General features: G+C 44.4%; 1 protein-coding gene across 3 annotated transcripts in view; it reads right to left on the bottom strand.

The window, feature by feature from the left end:
• The window catches only part of PUS7 (pseudouridine synthase 7), a 57,982-nt gene that overhangs the window by 26,608 nt on the left and 11,230 nt on the right, over positions 1 to 20,144 (bottom strand). For 2 of the 3 annotated variants that reach the window (XM_045288975.1, XM_004702600.3), the window contains exons 2-7: positions 16,363 to 16,792; positions 15,099 to 15,183; positions 14,522 to 14,623; positions 10,987 to 11,131; positions 3,405 to 3,516; positions 1,461 to 1,538 (exon numbers count right to left, since the gene is read on the bottom strand). In XM_045288975.1, the coding sequence (XP_045144910.1) occupies positions 1,461 to 1,538; positions 3,405 to 3,516; positions 10,987 to 11,131; positions 14,522 to 14,623; positions 15,099 to 15,183; positions 16,363 to 16,760 (920 nt within the window). In that variant the 5' untranslated portion in view covers positions 16,761 to 16,792. Of the gene's footprint in view, positions 1 to 1,460; positions 1,539 to 3,404; positions 3,517 to 4,683; positions 4,702 to 10,986; positions 11,132 to 14,521; positions 14,624 to 15,098; positions 15,184 to 16,362; positions 16,793 to 20,144 lie in introns of all 3 variants that reach the window. The other variant, XM_030885227.2, reaches the window with a different exon arrangement.

The following is a 20,144-nucleotide window of genomic DNA, read 5'->3' as shown; positions in this document are numbered from 1 at the left end:
GGAGAATCAAGTTATGAACAAAGTAATCTCTGAAAACAAAAGTACAGCAGAACATTCACTTTCTGCCTAGTTTCTTCTGTGTTGAAAACAAGCCAACTTGTTTTTAAGTGCAGGCAGGCAAAACCCCAGAGCCAGCCAGAGTCCACAGGAGTGAATACATTTTCGCTGGAAGGCAAGAATTTTATGTCCTGTGCCCACACTGATCAGAAAGTCTGAGCCCTCAGAACACTCTCCCTTTGCCCAGCCCATCCCAGGGTTTTGGTCAGTGCACTGGTCCATTATACACAGAGGCTACTTCAAATCTTCACAGCTTGCAAGTTCCCTTCCTCACTCCTGTCACCTCCCTCTCAGGGAACAGCAAGGACCCTATGTGTCTCAGGAAGATGAAGAAAGTTAAGGGCCACTAGGCAGGAACACCACCGATTGCATGTGCCTGTTCCTGCTGCCTTTCAAACACACCAGCATTTGCAGACAGGAGGGACAGGGACAAGACGCTTTTGCTGGGCTTTTACTACAGCACCAATGGGCCCTCGGGCAGAGGGGGAAAGGACTGAACAGCCCATCAAGGTGAAACCAGGAGCTCGGCCAGTATGCATGACTCAGAGGGATGGAGGAAGGAAGCTAGCTGAGGAGACTGGGAATTAAGGGGCACATATCTTCTCTGGTCCTTACGGAAAGATGTGGGAATTGCGATCTAGGTAACATTCAAGTAACCCACTGGCTGTGAAATCCTTTCCCCAACATGCCCCCACATCCAGACTCATGCTTTGTTCCCAAACATACTGTAATTCCCAATACACCTTTTAGCATTCCTCTTGCCATGTGGCAAACTGCTAATTTATGTATCTATCAGCTCACCCCATTAAATTGTGATGCCTTCAAAGCAGAGATTAACGTCAACTATATAGCCTCGATGCAAAACAAAGAGCTCATTCACTGTTAATTAAAATTTAGACCATAAAGACAGTTTTACTTATAACAGTAAGTAATAATTAATGGAGAGAGAAAGCAGCACTTGTTCTCTTGGCTCTCACCAAACCAAACCTACTGCGATCGGGCCGAGTCCTGTAAATGAGCCCATAGGACACAGTAGACCTGCCGGACAGGGTTTCCAAGGCGGCAATCTTTCAGAAGCAGACTGCCACGCTTTCTCACACCAAGCAAATGGTGGGTTTCAGTCACTGACCTATCTGCTGGTAGCGAGCACCTTAATCACTGCGCCACCAGGGCTCCTCTCCAAAACAGCATCCTTTTAGAATCCCACAAATGAATGCAATTTAATCTTCCGTTAAAACATGACAGCATGCAGAGATGCAGGGGGGAAAAACAGAAAAATAATGTCTTTAATCGGTAGACATGGTCTGAAGAGAGAAGAGGTAGATTCCCGTAAATCCGAGAACTCTGACACCCCGCGCTAGGAATTTTCCAGTAAAGAACCCCAACACATTCACTCGACTTACTTGAGAACAGCAATCTCTTGAACTGTTATAGCCCTTTTGTCTTTGGTTCCCATGTAGGAGAATATGTTTGGCTTGACTCTGATAAGACAGGGAAAACAAATGAAATCACATATCTCATCATTTAAGTTCTGAGATACAATACATAAATCAGAACAGAACTGAGAATGATGGAAACTTTTCGATCACGTTTAGTCAGGAAAACAAATATGCAAGCTAAGAGTTTTTTTGTTTGTTTGTTTGTTTGTTTTTAAAGCGGCCTGAAGAAGCCTCTGCGTAGCAGCGCCTGACTGAGAACATTGAAGCTGTCTGTGACTGACACTGCTAAATGACTTGCCAGGGGCCTGCGCAGAGCAGTATACTTCCTGCTGAGCACATGCAACCACTAGATGATATGCATTAGGAAACTGAAAGACTAATCTCACTGCCATCGAGCCAATACTGTCTCACAGCAACCCTATAGGGCAGGACAGAACTGCCCCTGTTGAGTTTCTGAGACTACAACTGTTTACAGTAGAAAGCCCTTTCTCCCTTGGAGCTGCTGGTGGTTTCAAACTGATGACTTGTAGATTGCAGCTCAATGTGTAACTACTTGCCACCAGGGCTCCACACAACTATGAAAGTTAAGAAGATTTTACTCTAGCTAAATGCCACTTTGAAATTTTCTGTAGCTTCAATTTTTTGGAAACGAATGATAGTGGAGACTTTCCTTTAGTTCTCCAGTTATTGCTTTGTATAAAATTAATAACAAAAATCAACCCAACCACCATGGAGTTGATTTCAACTCATAGTGATCCTAAAGCAGTGGTTCTCAACCAGTGAGTCGAAACCACTTTTGGGGTGGGAGTGGGGGGGTGGAAGGTCAAATGACCCTTTCACAGGGGTCGCCCAATTCCTAACGGTAGCAAAATTACAGTTATGAAGTAGCAACAAAAATAAATTTATGGTGGGGGGGGTGTCACCACAACATCAGGAGCTGTATTAAAGGGTTGCAGCATCAGGAGGGTTGAGCACACACTGCCCATGAGGATGAACCAGAACTGTCCCACAGTTTCCTAAGCTGAAAATCTTCATGGAATCAGACTACCACATCTTTGTCCTATGCTCAGCAGCCTGGCCTCTGACCCTTTGCTCAGCAGCCTGGCCTAGCGCTTTACCCTGGTGCTACCAGGGCTCCTTTTGCTTTGTGTAGAAATGCCAAATGGGGGTCAGGATCAATTGGATTATGAACACATTTAGAGGTACTTTATAAACTTGACTGCTCCATCTCAACAGGAAAAAAACCAGAGCAAAATAGTAAGGCCATCTTGAACCCCAAGTGTCGCCAGCGGCAGCTATCGGAGCAGCCCCCGCTTGACCGTCTGTTCTCCAAGGCTCGGTCCTGTGCAGAGACCTAGTAAACTGGATAAAATCAAAGGACCTGTCATGGAACTGGGTCTGATTTCACCGTGATTTAGTGGCGTTAAGCAGATACCGGAAAGTGCATTTCCACAGCACACAGATTTGCTGACACCTATGCCCATTTCTATTTAAAATAAATAAATAAGTAAGACGTCCACCCCTCGGCCTCTGCTGCATCCAAGGAGGCAATCGGGCAGGCCTCATGTTTTCCATCTAGCCCCTCTCCCGCCAACAAGAGCTGCCGACCGCCCATCTCTGTACCCAAATCAACATGTAGGCTTCAGGGAGCAAACTGATTTCATTCCCGCTGGAGGTACTGGGGACTCTCAACTGCATTTAAATTACTGACCTATAAAACATCCATCTCGAATTGACAATATGCATCAGGGGTTGAAAGAATTGACCCATCTATTGCCCGGGACAACTGTATTTGGGGGTAACTTTGCTCGCGTGCTCTCTGCTCATGCTTCTTTCTTGCTCATCATCACAGCAAGAGGAAGAGATGGCAGTGTTCTGACTGTACCAGCACAGGAACGAGGTACTCACCTTAAGTATTTAGACAAAACATTAATAGCATCCATGGTGTCTTTGTTTTCCTTGTATAATACAAAGTGGCAGTAATTCCCCCTAGATTTCGGCCAAGAATGTTTTCTTGGATCTTGAAAAAAAAAAAAGAAAGAAACTTAATTAACGTGTACCATGTAAAAGTGATTTGAGTGTTGTCTCATGAAACCCTGCAAGCTCATTTTCTGGTCTAGAGTCTTGCTAGTGGGAAGTCTGCTCTAGTCCAACAGAAGACATATAGGTTCTGTGGTTACAGCTGTGTGAACTATAAGGACTACTCTTTCCAGAATTGCATACTTACATTGAATAATGATCTTTCCACATTTCAAATCAAAGGCTGAAAGGGACCTGGAATGAAAAATACCTACAACTTAGGTGGTCTGCTGACAGGTGAGAGTTGGGAGAGGTGCAGGTTTCCCGGCGGTGGTCCAGCACTGGGAGCCGAGATACCTAGCCCTCAGAACACAGTGGTGTCCTGAATCAACCGGGACACCACAATCTAACAGCCTTGCCATCTTCCCAAGCCAGTGTTCACGCTACTCATGCTGGGTGCCGCCTTATGGTGGCACATGTGGAAATAAAGCTAGTGAGGAGCTGCCTCAGGAACACCTTCAGCTTGTCCAAAGTTTGTCCATCATGAACGGTTAGCGACTGCTTTGCGGTTTGCAAATAGCTGCCTGACACAGAGACTTGATTACCAGTCCTTGGAAAGGGAACTTAAAATGTGAACTCTGAGCTACAGTGACTCAGACTGTGCCCTTCTTTCGGACAGGGGCAGTCCTCTCAAGACCGACTTTGAACACTGCTCGCTTATCGAACAACTTCATTGCGGTATCATCTAAAATGCCCACTAACACATAGCCAAAGTTGAACTTCAGCTACTCAAGTGGCGTTTCAAAGATCCCACCCTTGGAGAAAGGTGCGTCCGCCACAATGGCACTCCCAGGTAACGCACAACAGACACGAGCCTCGTGCGTCCCTGAACTGCAGTTAATTGAACAGCCTACCTAATTCACTTGAGTTGTGTCCTCCCATGAGGGAAAAATCGAAAAAATATTCCCTACAGTCCCTAGCAAGAGTCCTTTTCCTTTAAATAGGTTCCTCCATCTCTGTCCTGAAAACAATCCTTTGGCATAAAGTCCTTGAGGAGAACTGTGAGGGGGAACGATAGTTTGTTTTCACACTGCTCTACTTAGCACTTGTGAGAAAACTTCCCCTTGGCATTTTCATTTTGTCTACGTGAGACACCAACCGCTCTTACCTGGTGCAGTTCTGACCTCTGTCCAAATGCACAGCGTAGAGAGCACAAGAGAGCAACGTTTAATTCATAATACTGAACAGAATAGTACAGTGCTTTAGAGGTGAACATGCAAATGATCGCATGGTAAAGTGATGCTGAAGAAATCTACAGCAGCTGGTTGTTATGTGATGGGTTGACAGCCAATTAGACATTTAACAATGGGATGTCGCAGAGGCAAACAGTGGACAAGTCACAAACTCACCTACAAGAACAAGCCTGCCTGTCCCAATCCCTTCACAAGGAGCATGTTAGCTTGTCCTCAAAGCTGCACTGTGTGTACCCACAGTCTGTATGCAGTCAAGGGGTGAACACTAGGTACAAAATGCCCACCCCCCTTGAATGTGTACCTCCTGAGATATGAACGGGCAGAGGCCCAAACGCGATCTGTGATTCTCTCTGGTGCTGAGACTGTCAGCCATCCTTTCTTACCTTGCTTTGTGCTTTTCTAAGTTTTATGTGTTTCCTGCACTGGGTTTACAGCGTGTATTTGTTTTTAAAAAACAGAATCACTATGGACAGCAGTGCTCTAAGATGAGAAATTCTTACCGATGAAAAGATATTTTCTAGGGGACCATTGAATAGAACGCTCTGACTTTGTTTGGGTTCTTATCTGAACAAGTCAGCTGTACAGCACAGCTATTTTTGAGGTGATCAGGGGAAAACAGACTGGGACTGGGTTTTAGGTGTATTAAGGAATTATTGCTATTTTTGTTGGGGAGGGTTGTTATTTGTTGTCTGTTGTAAGTTTGGGCTTCCTTAGTTGTTAGAAGCAAAGCTCAGGAAGCATTTAGAAGTGAAATTAAATGATGTGCAGAATTTGCCTTAAACTCCTCCAGCAGGAGAGAGAAAAAGTAGGGGGAGAGATATGATAAAAACAATAGAACACCGATCACTGTGAAGCTGGAACACAGGTTCTAAACACGGCTTCCTCTATCGATTTGTTTAAAAACGTCTTCAATAAACGGTTTTTAATGACCCACTTGTCATAAGTAGTTTTCCCTTCACGACTCTTCCAGTGTATCCATAATCACCTACAGCGGCCAGAGCCAGAGTAAGGCACAAGGATGAAAAAGGAAATGCCGTTGCATCTGAAGAGACGCAGACAGCTGAGGGAGTCTGGCTCGTAGCATGCATCCTGTGACAGCCAGCCCAAGCAGTGAGCATGCAGGCAACGATGCCCCCGAAGACCACCGTGAGACCGGTCCCTTTTCTACACAAAGCAGTCAGCAGAGGCACTGAGTGATGGGGGCATTTTGAGTCACTGGTACGCCATGAGCTTCAGCATAGCCTGGGCAACTTTTATGAAGCTCCGACCTCTAGGCAACGCTGTATCGCTGGCTTTACAATTCAAGTGAATTTGAAATAACTTTGAAAAAATTGCTGGGGTGTGGGGTGGGGGGAGAGAGATTTTGCTGTACAGTGCAAATGTACAAAGTTCGCGTGCTGGTGTGGTAGGAAGTGATGTTCCTTCCCATGGTCTGACACGGTCGCTCTAGAAAAATGGAGACCAGGTGACAGGGGAATGAAGTTTGAGGAGGGTCATGTATGGAGCAGAGAGCCCCTCAAGATTAAGAAAGGAAAAATGCTAGCCCCTAATAAAATGATTAAAAAAAAGAAAAAAAGGAAAAATGCTGTGACTCCAGAGTTGAGCAGGCAGGAGGGGGCAGCAAGCAGAACACTTGTCCTTCCTTCCCAAGGCCACTCCCACTACTGCACTTGTGATAGCTACATAATCTGATGTCAACTTGTGGAGGGGTAGAGTCTAGCCTGTCAATCAGGTCACAGCTTGATGACCTCCTTTGGAGGCACCAAGGTGGCAGGGCACACAAACACTTCCTGATTGCAAGACAGTCCTGTGTAGAAGACACATGGAGCTATGCTAGAGCCCTGGAGCTGAAGGAGCCACATGAGACCCCTGCCAGTGCTGAGATGCTTCCACTGCCACTGGATCCACAAGACTTTCCACCCATTAGCCTGTGATATTGCTGAATTTGGCATCATTGCATGGCTGCGTTGAGTCTAAAGAAGAATTTATGGACATAGGGTAATACTGGACTTATTGACTTGATCTGGACTGGGCTAGAATTTGTTCTCAATATTTAATTGCTCTTGTTATAAAGGTCTCTTTTACACACATGAGTGTCTATGAATTTGCTTCTCTAGTCAACCCAGACTAACACAGCACCCCTGATCACCAAGCCTTTCAGATTCCGCAGGCCTCCGGCCCAACCAATTATCACCCACTCTCCCTCCCTCTCCATCTTCAGCACCTATATATATCTACACGTTTGTACACACATGTGCACACAGAAAGCTCCCCTCTTAAAAACCAAAGCAATAAGCTCTCCACTTAACCATTCTCCTGTCCTCTCATTCCAGCTTATTTGAAAAACTGGTAAAAACCAGTTGCTACTGAAATGACTCTGATTCATGCAATCCCACAGATATATGAGAACTGTCCTCCCGAGGATTTTCAATAGTGGATTTTCGGAATGAGACCTCCAGGCCTTTCCTTTGTGGTGCCTCTGGGTGGACTAGAGCCTCCAACCTTTTGGTTAGCAGTTTGGCATGTTATCATCTACACCTCCTGGGGACCTCATATCGGAAAACGGACCCATGATTTACTGCCTTCATGTTCACGCACACTGCCTCTGCATGAACTGGCAAGGACACCAATGATGTGTACCAACAAAAAGTCTGTCTGAGGAAGAGGTACAGCCAGAATGCTCATTGGAAGCAAGGATGGGGAGACTTCGTCTCATGTACTTTGACATGTTGTCAGGAGGGGCCGGTCCCTCGAAAATGACAGCATGCTTGGTAAAGGGATGGGAAGCGAAAAAGAGAGAGAGACCCTTGACAGGATGGATTGACACAGTGCTGCAACAATGGGTTCCCACATCACAACAGCTGTGAGGATTGTGCAGGACCGTTCTTTTGTGCACAGCGTCTCTGTGGATTACAACAGCAACAACGAACTAATGGGCATCAGTTCATTTCCAGAGTTATTTCCTTGCTATAGCATTTTCCCTCATGCGTACGTTATTGCAAGGTATTCATGATAAAGTATGCAATTATGATCGTAAGGCACTTGTTTAGCTCATGAGGGAGGGGGAGCGGGAGGGAGGAGGAAAAGTGAAGAGCTGATGCCAGGGGCTTAGGTGGAGAGCAAATGTTTTCAGAATGATGAGGGTAACGAATGTATAAATGTGCTTTATACAATTGATGTATGTATGGATTGTGATAAGAGCCGTATGAGCCCCCGATAAAACGATTAAAAGAAAAAAAAGACACTTATTTAGAACTGGAGAATCAGAATCAATAATTATGAATTCAATGACCAGAGATCAAATCTTTGGACTTCAGCCTTTGAGGAGGCTTGACCACATCCTGGACTCAGAGAAGCCCCTTTGCTGCGAGGGTCTGAGCTTTGATGTGGTGGGCAGCTTCTCTGAGGACATGGTCTCAGAGAGGCACTCATGGAAATAATTTGCTTTCCCTTATATGTGAGCGAGACTCAGGGTTTGCGTTATTTTAATCACCCCAACTTTGAGGGCCAGCTGTTGTCATACTTATGCAAATTTAGGGCATTACATCTTTCCTTCAAGGTCAGCAAATGGAATAATGCTTCATCTTTATAAAAAACTAATGATTAATGGAGTTGTTTATGCAGCATTTTTACTGGGGACCACTCTGATAACCGAGGTCTCCTTTCTGGTAGATTCTATGGCACCAATCTTGCCCACTGGGCCCCCTTTGTTTCTGTCTGGCTCTTCCTCCAGTCTCTGGGAACTCCTAGACCCAGATGTCCCTCCTGGGAGCCCAGAGACCAGGAATAGTCTCCACCTAACACATGGCGGACAATTTTTACTGAAGTCTACAAAGATTTGAAATGTACACACTTCAACCTGTACAGTAATTTAGGGGAACAGTGCCTCAACACCACACAGAGCTCAGCATGTCACTTGAAAAATCTTAAGGTAAAATGTTATAGGAGAAAAAAAAAGAAAAAAAAGGTGGGATGGGAGGCAGGAAGTGGCTTGTGAGAATAAAGCACTGGAAATGTAGATGAAGATGGGACAGCTGAGGGCTGGCACCAGCCACTGAAATAAGAGGAAGGGGTAGGAGAGGCGTGAACAGCCACCTGGGCCCACGCATGCCATCAGCTCTCCTCCCTGCGGATCACAAAACCTGGTATTCTCTAAAAAAGACAATCTCTTCCAAGCACCCAATCAAGGAAATGGCTTGCCCTTTCCAATCAGTTTCCTTGTGACCACACTAAGCAGAGCAAGTCTCTCTGTCTTTGTGTCATTCCTGTGCAGAGGGCTCCCGCTACAAATGCTTTTCTAACCAGGCTTCCCTGAGAGAATGAAGACCAAATATCACAGGGTATCCACTGCTGGCGACAAATCAACTTTCCTCCCAGACATCTTGAGTTACTACCCGTACACCAAGCTTGGGAGAACTGAAAAAACAGTCATTTTCTATTGGGCTTCATCCTCTCATGGAGCACCCACTGGCTGAGCTAGCAGCTAAGCTAATGTTTCATACATAGGTGGCCTGGAAATTAAAGAAACATCCATTATCCCTGTCATTAGCTACTGGTCTGAGACGTGATCAACAACTCCTGCCCCTGAAGCAGTTCCACAGCACATCCCTCCATTCATCTCTTGGGCTTCTGCTACCCTGAGATCTGACGTGGCCTCCGATCCCCACCCCTCCCTACTGCTCAACAGGTCTCACTAGCACACCATGATGTCCAGGCTGGATGTGATCAGCTTAAAGGAGATAATACTATAAATGAATGAAGCCTTAAGAGTTTGTAACCACAGTTCTCATGCAGTTAGAGAGAAAACTGACAAAGCACTCTTGATTACTGGGATACCGTTTCTGATGGATTCCACACCAGTCTCATCCACAGAGCACCCTTTGTTCCTGTCTGGCTCTTCTTCCAGGTCTTGGGGACCTTAGATCAAGGTGTCCCTCCTGGAGCCCAGGGACCATGGGCAACCTCTATGTAGCACATGCCTTGACCAGTTTTTCTTCCATACTCTTATTTTATTCCAACAAATATACCTTGAGATAACTGGATCATCCAGGGGAGGGGAGGAGGGTGATGATATAATTTTTTTTCTACTATAATTTCTATTAAAAGCTTATCTGCTGGGGTGGAAAGGGGGAGCCAATTACAGGGATCTACATATAACCTCCTCCCTAAGGGACGGACAACAGAAAAGTGGGTGAAGGGAGACGTCGGACAGGGCAAGATATGACAAAATAATTTATAAATTATCAAGGGCTCATGAGGGCGGGGGGAGCGGGGAGGGGAAAAATGAGGACCTGATGCCAGGGACTTAAGTGGAGAGCAAATGTTTTGAGAATGATGAGGGCAATGAATGTACAAATGTGCTTTACACTATGATGTATATATGGGTTGTGATAAGAGTTGTATGAGCCCCTAATAAAATTTAAAAAATACTATCTGCTGATTTGACAGGGAAATTTTTATCTACTTTCACTCCAGGTTCTATGTATGCAAACAGAAATGTTTATGGCTGTAGAAAATACATCCACGCCCACTACTACTGAGTTTACTATTCTGACATAGGGACCTTGAATCTGAACCTATAAATCTTACTGGGACCAGGAAGTCTCATCTTTCTCCATCAGAGTGGCTGAGTGGTTCTCAACCGTTGACCTTGTGGGCAGCAGCCCAATGCTTATCCCACAGTGCCACCATAGTAGAATGTGAGTATCAAAATGGCCCAGGGACAGCCTACCATTTCCAAGTGAATGGTACCTATGAGATGGGCTCAGGAGAAGGGGAGGCTTTGGGTTGTTGTTTACCCTCTGCCCTCACGACACTCAGCTGGAAAACAGAAGCTGTTTCGGGGCAGGGACCTTGCAGAAGAGATGCCCCTGGGATAAGTGGTGGATATGTTTTGCTTGTCTAAAAGCTTTCTTTTCTCCATTAAGAACATAAAACGAACAACAGCTCTGCCTCTTTTTCCTTGAATTGCCACTGGGCCTACTTTGCTTCTCTGAGAGCCTGTCATGTCCATCCCTCAGGCTCTCTCTCAGACACCACGATCATTTCAGCAAGTCTTGGCTCACACGAAAGACCTAATGCTCCAAACCAGACATACAGTGTGCTCTGGCCACCGCGATGACAATGTCTCCTTCTCTGAAGGAGTGACAGGATTCGTGTCCTCATTGAACAACATGAGCAGCAGGGGCTGTCTCATCACCAGGACTGCCAGCACTTACTTGCCAGGGCCTTCTTTCCGGCAGCATGGTAGGCTACAATGTATTTCTTCCCCTCTCGGTCCTCTGTTTTTGTCTCTAGTCCTGGAAACAGAGATTTAATAGCTTGATGGATGACGGTTCTTTTCTCTTTGGAGTCCTCGATGACCTATCAAAACCACAGACACAAATCGGACAAACATCAAATAGGGAACTGATACTAATGAATTATGAAAACACAACCCATCTTATTCACTATGCAAAATCACAGTGCAGGGGTTCGATTTCAGAACTATTTTAACTGGCATTTCACAGCATGACAACTGTTAACAGCCTTTTGTTGAGCATGTATACATTACCTGACGAAGGAATTTTACATTCTTTTTCACATGTAATCCTAATATCCCAGTCACATCATCAATCTATTTATTGACAGAGGAGGAAAGTGAGGCTCCTCGAAGTTAACAAACATGCTGTTGAGATCACAAACTGGAGGGCAGCAGAGCTTGGCTGAAAGCCAGGCTGTCCGACTCCTGAGCCAGCAATCAGACCTCGGTGGTCTCTCTCTGCTACAGAAACACCTCAGGCTCCCGGATGCCGGGTGGGAGAGCAGGGCCTTTAGGATAAGGTGACTAGACGTCCCGCTTTTGGCAGGACAGTCTCCATTTTTAACAAATTCTCCCGCATCCTGCGGCATTTTTAAAAAGTCTTGATTTTTGGAAAGAATGCACGACAAGCCAGGGTATACAGTTTTCTGCTGCCATGTGGCTATTTCGCCAGGATATGAGTTTTATCAATGGTGTCCCGCTTTTGTCCCGCTTTACCAATGTTAAAATCTGGTCGCCTTACTTTAGGAATACACTCCCTCAAATAGTTGGATCTACACCTGCTTCACACTGAATTCCACTCAATGCAGAATCATTGTTTATTTTGTTTGAAAAGAATATTAGCCTGAGGGTGCAAAACACAAATTAGTTACACAGTGGTTAATTTGGGGGTGTGTCTCAACCTAAGAAATAAATTTTGCATTGTGATTCAATAATTACCAATGTATATACATTCTAAGCTTCATTATAAGATATTTAAATATGTCTTATTAAAGAGTGAATCCTGTGGTGTGGTGGTTAGGGTTCAGCTTCTCCCAGGGAAAAAGACCGGCTTTCTACACCAGTGAACAGAGCCTCAGAAACTCATAGGGGCAGTTCTACTCTGTCTTATAAAGGTCACTATGAGGCAGCATTGACAATTGCTTTTTGGGTTTGGGCCTTATTAACAAATGGGGGAGGGGGAGATATAACATTTTCCATTTTATTCTATTCCTTTTTAAAACATCAACAACAACCAAAAAAAAGCTGGTTGAGACCCACTAAATTGATTTCACGTATCACTAAAAAACACGGAGATTTATGACAACTATCACCGGCTAAATGTAACAGTCCTTTAGCAAAATTAAAAAACATTTTAAAAGTTAATTATAGATAAAAGACTTCCTATGAACAAGGGAGTCTAGATCTGGAATTACTGATGGTGTGAGGTAGAATCATAGTGTGTTATGTGTGAAGCTAGATGATAGAACTCAAAGTCTAATCTTACTTTACAGATAAACTTGCCATGAGTTTATGCCCTTTAAAGAGGGAAACTTTCAGTAGGTGGTATAACCATGGTTTTTAAGATGGTAGTTAATTTTGCTGCCTGTATAGGAAAATGTAGTATTACAACGCTAAGATGCACCACCGCACAGCACAAAGGAAACCAGGGCAAGGCCTGAGCTGCTCTGAGGGATTATACTCTTTGGTACTGTGGAAGATTTAGTCCACGGGTAAATCCAAGGACTGACGAGCCCTAAGATTATAATAGGAACCAGGTGGGACAGTGGCTAAAGCACTATGCTAAGATCAAACCCACTGCTTCTATGAAGATGTAAGGCCGTGGAAACCGTAGGAGCAGCTCTAGTCTGTTCAGCTGGGTCACCGAGAGTCCGAGTCAACTCAATGGCAACAGGCTTACAGTTGGGTCATGTGCTTGGGGTGTTACAGCAGGAGGCGGAAGAAATATTGGAGGCACACAATGAATTCCAAGAAGTTACAGTAAATGTCTGTTAATGGAAAGTGATGGAAGGGGGGATTTAAGATAACTCCTTAGAGTATTACACGAAATGAAATTTTGAAAATCTTGTGCCACATTTACTTTGCTACAACACCGCTTAGAGCTGCCCTCATCTACCAGAGTAGGGACCAAGCTGCACGTGACTACTGAGCACTTGCTATGTGGCTAGTCTGCATGTAGCTGTGCTGTTGTGTCAAACGCTGGATTTCTAAAACTCCAGAAAAACAGAATGTGAAACATGTGGCAAGTTTTAATGATTGAAACTATAATATTTATATATATGAGAGTAAATAAAACACATTTTAAAACGCAACCTGTTTCTCTTTACTTGAATGTGGCTGCTAGAAAAAACGAGTTACACACGAGGCTTGCATTGTAATTCTATAGAACAGCATGAATCTGGAAGCTTTCTTAAAGGCTTTCTCAAAAGGCACGTAGTCTAGTCTTTCTTAACTGAGTTCTCCTCATGAACAGCAGCAGCAGCCGTTCGTCTGAGCAGCCACCGGCAGGCCCTCAGCTCCTGTCTCCACTTTCCAGAGATCCTCAATCCACGACCAACACTATTAGTTGACACTACGTAGAATGGCTGTGCCACTGTTAATGACTAGATCTCTGTTAGTCTGAGGCCACTGAGAAACTTTTGAACAAAAATGTAACTTTTTTCCCCCCAGGGCTTATCTGAACAAGCATGCCTCAGGTTTGTTTCCCAACTACCACAATAAACTGAATATTGCAGTTAAGTGAGTCCAACAAGTTTTCTGGTTTCCCAGTGCACATAAATGCCATGTTTGCATAAGACTACTCTACTAAGAGCATGATGAGAAAGTGTGGGATTATCTTGAGAACGACTAAAATGTGATCCAGACAGGAAGTGAGCACATATATGTCTTTGGAACTATGGTGTTGATAGACTTTTCTTCTTTAAATATTTTTATAGACATATCTCATTTATTCCAGGATATCCCTTCCCTTCCCATACAGTTCTGTTGTTCAATCCCATCGTGTGGGACTATACAGTCATCAATGCTATCACTCCCCTCTCGCCCCCTTCCTCTACCACCCCCGCCCCCATCTCACTTCCCATATCCGCTGGGAACCCTTACTCCTCTGTCAGGGTCTCTGAGGGGTCATCTATCTTGACTGCCTTGTGCCGAGCGATCTCAAATGTACAAATGAACATACACAAGTTGATAGACTTTGTTGACCAAGGTTGCTACAAACTAGCAATCTGTAAAACCACAACAAAATGAAACATCTGCAAAGCATAATACAGTGAAGTCCAGGACAATGAGGTCCACCTGTACTGGTTCCCCTTTCAGATCAAAGAGGAAAAGCTCACTGCACCCTTTTGTTCCCCACTGTAATCTTTAAACATCGCTACCTTTCAGCATCCACCTAGAAAGAAGCAATCAAAACCCTCAAGGATCTTTTCATGTATTTTTGCACAATTTACCTCAATGGCAACACTGGTTTCCTTATTTTTAAAAAGCTGGAGCTCTTCCAAACGCTGCTTTTCTTCGGCTGTCAAAACCGTAAACACCTCTTCTGAGGGGTCCTTTAAAACAAGCGTGAGAACTCCCAGTGAGTCAAACATGGAATTGGACGCCAGAAAGCTCTGTATTTCTACCATCTCTAGGAAATGTGATTTTTTTTTAAGTAAATGAGATTATATTGAACACAGTTCTGGAATATGATTCTTTTAAAAATTATTTTATTGGGGGCTCTTACAGCTCTTATCACAACCCATCCATCTATTTGTACATCATCATTTTCAAAACATTTTCTTTCTACCTAAGACCTTGGTATCAGCTCATTCCTCCCCATTCCCAGCCCCTCCCTCATGAATCCTTGATAATTTAATAATTTTTTTTTCATGTCTTACACCGACCTCTGTTTCCCTTTACCCACTTTTCTGTTGTTCATCCCCCTGGGAGGGGGTTATATGTCGACCACTGTGATCGGTTCCCTCTTTCTCCCCTCAAGAAATGCTACTTTACACGGAAGATGACTTCGGTTAGAACTACTTCTACCTCCTCATCCACAGGAACAGACAAGTCATCCAAATGGCTGATCCGCCCATCTTTTCCTATCTCATGAACAACGAAGTCAGAGTATCTGGTGGAAAGAAAACACAACGTTCAGAGAACAGACCCTTCATTTCCTACTAACTTGAGGTCAAAGTTTATTACCCCGCTATGTCTTCCTGTTCTATCAAACAGGATTCAAATTAAAGCCATTTCTGGTTTCCTAATAAATGCTGTGCCACATCGTAGCTAAGGCTTTGTATCCAAGTTTAACAAAAAGGCCCTCTGAGCTTCTTATCTAGGGCATTCTTTCCGAGAAATGAACAGATAAAAGCTTACTAACATTACAGAGTAGCTATATAATCCACACTACTGCAAATCATAGAATACTCTAAGTGGCTAATTAAATCAACCTAAACAGAAACAAAGCCTAACTCACTCTCATCAAGTAGATGCCAACTCATGGCAACCTGGTAGGACAGCGCAGAACTCCCCTTGTGAGTTGCCAAGGCTGTAATTCTTTCTTGGAATAGAAAGCCTCCTTTCTCCCACGAAGTGGCTGGTGGTTTCAAACTACTGGCCTTGCAGAATGCAGCCCGACTCGTACCCATTATGCAACCAGGGTCCCTAAGTCATTCCTAGCACTTTAGAAATCGTGTCTACTATCAACTATGCCAAAGCTTATGTTTAGCAAACTACTTTACACACATCATTGAAAAGGATTTCAACAACCCCAAGGTGGTGTTATAGTCCATTTTTCAGATGAGGAAACTGAGGCTCAAAAGGATGAACTGATGAATAACTAGAGGCTCATCTGGGATTCATGCACAAATCCATCTTGTTCTAAGGACAACTTTTTTCCGATGGTGAGATGTGGCACTTCCCAGTCACCAGCTGTATGACTAATTCGGGAGAGAGCTAGAAATCACTGAAAACGATTTCAAAAGAAATGATGGGAACTCATTTACACATGAACAATGCATGACCTCTGGACATTACTTCTATTCCTCAGAGAGGTGTGGGGAGGAACTCCTCTTGATAAGGACTGGCCGTGGTTGGCACAAAGGATATGTTAACAACTCAAGGACATTCACTCATTTGGTCAGCTCTCCCTGTCCTGCTTCTTTCTGGCCATCCATGCCAATGATCCTTGGGAATAGAGAACGCTAAATGGAAGAATACAAGGCTGATTTTGTTTCTAAAGAAAAGAATATAACTAATTAGTTATCAAAATTTAACGAATATCATCTTATACATAAACTAAACATACCTTTCTTTTAAAATTCCTGAGAATCCTTCATGGGAACTTACAAACTTGGTGATGCCCACATCAAGTTCAGTGAGTCCATGCTTCATCATGTCTGCAAAACTTTCCACTTCCTCCTCCTCCTCACCTTCCTCTGAAAGGCCATCTTCCTCCTCCTCTTCCTCCTCCTCCAACTGAGCTTCAGAATGGTTCTTAGCTTCCCCAGCACTGACAGCTTCGGCTGCCACAGGTACATTCTCCCTGCAGGGGAGAGCGTCACTCTCTAGCTGGTCCTGGTCTTTGCTCAGACAGCATTCTGAGACCTTCTGTCTCTTGACCTCCTCTCCTGGAGCTGGACTCTCATCTTCCACGGCAAGGGACCCACGCTTCAGGGACACACCAGTTGTTCCTGTCATCTCCATTTTTGAGGCTTCAAGAAAGCATTTAAGAGAACCTTTGGGGAAGACCAAGAATAGAAAACAATGACCTACAAGGAAGCTGGTTTCAAGCAACAGAGGTACAGTTAACTCTGGTCCTCCCCAAACCAATGCTGATTCCAACTAGAGGCCCTTCCAGGACAGAAGCAAACTGTCACATTGGGTTTCCAAGGCTGTAGATTATGATGGAAGCAGAGATCCTCTCTTTCTTCAGTGAGGTGGCTGGTGGATTAGAACCACTGACCTTTTGGTTAGCAGCCAACTGCTTGTTTGTAAAGCCCTAAAAATGATGTACTACCGTAACTGTTCCTGGCATTACCATATAGTTTTAGTACGGTAAAAACTTCACAATAAATCTGTATGGGATTTAACGGTAAGCATACAAATCCTTAAAAATACACATGCCAAAGAAACCAAATTATGTACACACACACACACCCTTTGACCCACAATTTGAGAGATTGATCTTAAGAAAATATGTGCACAGTTTGAGCTATAAGAATACACCATCACAGAGCTTTCGTATCAGTAAAAAAAATCATGAACAACAATGAAGCCTGGATACATAAATTGCAGAATATATAGAAATAATATGAAAAAGAAAACAGGAAAGTGGCTTCATCTTCCTGCATAGGATATAGGCAGCTAGGGACAGCAGTGGGAGACTTGCTGTTTTCACTGAGATCCATTTTTGCATCGTTGAACTTTTTTCCCTCATGTGTATGTATCAGCCACTTGAAAATCTGAATCCACTAAAGCAGTGTCTAAGATCAAGTACATATTTCAGCACAGAGCAGCTGGAGAGAGGCCGAAACAGATGGCAGTCAGAATAAATGCATACATCCAAGACTCTGTGTCTATTCTGACATTCTTAGTGAGATAAGGATAAAGGTTTCCCAGTATTATATAAGGAGACACTCAAGTTAATAATAATCTCAAAAAAAATACTCATAAAGGAAATGAATGCCCTAGACCTCCAAAGGTTGGATTAACAAGAGACTCACCTTTAGAAACAATCTATAGAAGATAATAATAATGATTATGAACTACATTTTAATAACCCTTATTGATTTTTTTCTCACTGTCAAACTCAAGAACGGAAAGAAAAGTAAAGTGAAAAAGACAGAGGGGCTGTAAATCTATTTAAAAATGGGCCCCCACCATGAAAAACAGTATTCCCCAAATCAAACGTGGAAGGCAGGTTAGGCCAATAAAAACATGAACCTAGAGTCATTTTTAATGATATTTCTCCATTTAAACAACTAAGAAGGAAAAAAGGCAAATACATGTTAAAAAGAAAAGGAAGGAAGGACTATAAGAGTTATTAAGAAATAAAAACATAGGAGGATGTCAGGAAAAAACATTCTGAAAAAGTAGAAGAAATGAAACAGAAGCAGACAAAAACTAGTAAAAGATTCTAATTCAAATAAGAAAATACTTATTGTTTTAGCAAGGCACACTAATAAGTTTCTGGTTTAAGGATCAAGACGTTGCATGCCCCTGAAGCACACCCTGCTACTCAGGAAGTGTTTTTTCCAATTGGACCGCTCTGATTCCTACTTTACATGCATACACGAGCCTCATGCTAGCAAGTCGATTCAGGGCGACCGGGACAGAGGTGCTATTTCACACTCACTTTATGCCAACAAATCTGCCCTCACAGAGTTTGCAGAAAGTGAAGGCGGGAGAAAGGGGCCAAACCCTATGCAGCCAGGGCCCATGGAAACAGAAAGGGAGGCACCAGAGAAGGCCACATGAAAGACTTCAGACTAACCCTGCACCACATTTCAAGGAATAAAGTGCTGTGAGGTTGTGGGACTTGAAATTGGTCAAGGGGGGGCTGGGGGAGGGGGGGGTTTGGATACACCAGCGACCCTGGGGCACTGCGTGGGGTAGGGAGCATCTTGTGAAGGGAGAGGGTGCATGGGAGTCACAGTAGGCTAAATGCCGGAATTACATCTGACAGAGGTTTCAAGCAGGTTTATGACCAGATTAGACTGCGAGCTAGGAAAGTTCCTGGCCCTCTCAAAGGTAAAGGGAGTTTGGATGAAAGACCTGGTAATAAATAAAGCAAAGATACCACCTCAGCAAGGAACCCTGGTGGCATGGTGGTTAAGCACACAGGCCAAATGGTCAGTTGCTCAGATGACAGCCTTGACAACCCTAGGGAGTTCTCGTCTGCCCTCCCAGGTCTGATTTGGAATCAATGCAACAGCAACAGAGTTGGTTGTGGTGCTTGGTATTCCACACAGCACATTAGGGCAGCCTGATCTAAGCCAAGTCCCAGTGGCGTCGCAGGTTGCCAACTGGAAGGTCAGCATTTCAAATCCACCAGTCTGCTCCCATAAAGATTCATCATCTCAAAAACCCCTAGGAGCAGTTCTACTTCGTCTTACAGGGTTGCTATGAGCTGAAATTGACTCGATGGCAGTGGATTGGGTTCTATCTCCCTAAGGAGCACTGGTGGCACTGTGTTCTAGGCCCTGAACTGCTGTGAGGTTGACTGGCTGCTCTCTGGGACAAAGAGGAGGCTCTCTGCTCCCATAAAGATGTGAGGTCTCAGAAACCCTCTAGATGAGTGAGAATCAACAGTGGAATTGGTTTTATGGAGGGTTTCAGCTAAAGCTGAAGCAGGGGAGAGGGAAATGGGTCCAAGGAACATTCAGAGAGTAGTGGGGTCAGGACTCGGTGACAAATATGGGAGTAAAGGGGACATGCTCCGGGTTTACTTGGGATTTTGCCTTGGGGACCTGAGAGAAGAGTATCCTGATACTGAGACAGACCGCAGAGAGGGGCAGTGAGTGAGCCATCTGACCTCGGCCACAGTACCCCAGTCTGGTGCCAAGTGCGCCCCTTGGTGCCGGGGTACCTCCACGTGGAATGTCTGCACACCACATTGTGTCATACATAGCCGACCAGTGGCCAGAACCCCAGGGATGATGCAGGGTCCCCAAATGACACGCTGTGGCCTACCTACCAGAGACCCTGACAATTTCCAGGGGTCAGAACTCCAGGGTAGTAGTAGTTACTGCGAGGTCAGCAACTTGAAACCACCAGCCGCTCTGCGGGAGAAAGAGGAGGTTTTCTGCTCCTGTAAAGAACCTCGGAAACCCACAGGGCAGTGGTTCTCAACCTTCCTAATGCCGCGACCCTCTAATACAGCTCCCTCCAAATGCTGTGGTGACCCCCAACCATAAAATTATTTTCCTTGCTACTTCATAACTGTAATTTTGCTACTGTTATGAATTGGGCGACCCCTGTGAAAGAGTCATTTGACCCCAAAGGGGTCGTGACCCACAGATTGAGAAGCGCTGCCATAGGGGCAGTTCCACCCTGTCCTATATGGTCACTCTGAGTTGGAATGGACTC

Source organism: Echinops telfairi, unplaced genomic scaffold, assembly GCF_000313985.2.
Source record: "Echinops telfairi isolate 266 unplaced genomic scaffold, ASM31398v2 ScPeMD7_23;HRSCAF=83, whole genome shotgun sequence".
Lineage (NCBI taxonomy): Eukaryota > Metazoa > Chordata > Mammalia > Afrosoricida > Tenrecidae > Echinops > Echinops telfairi.
The sequence above is the reverse complement of the archived record's forward strand: the minus strand, read 5'-3'. Positions and strand labels throughout refer to the sequence as shown.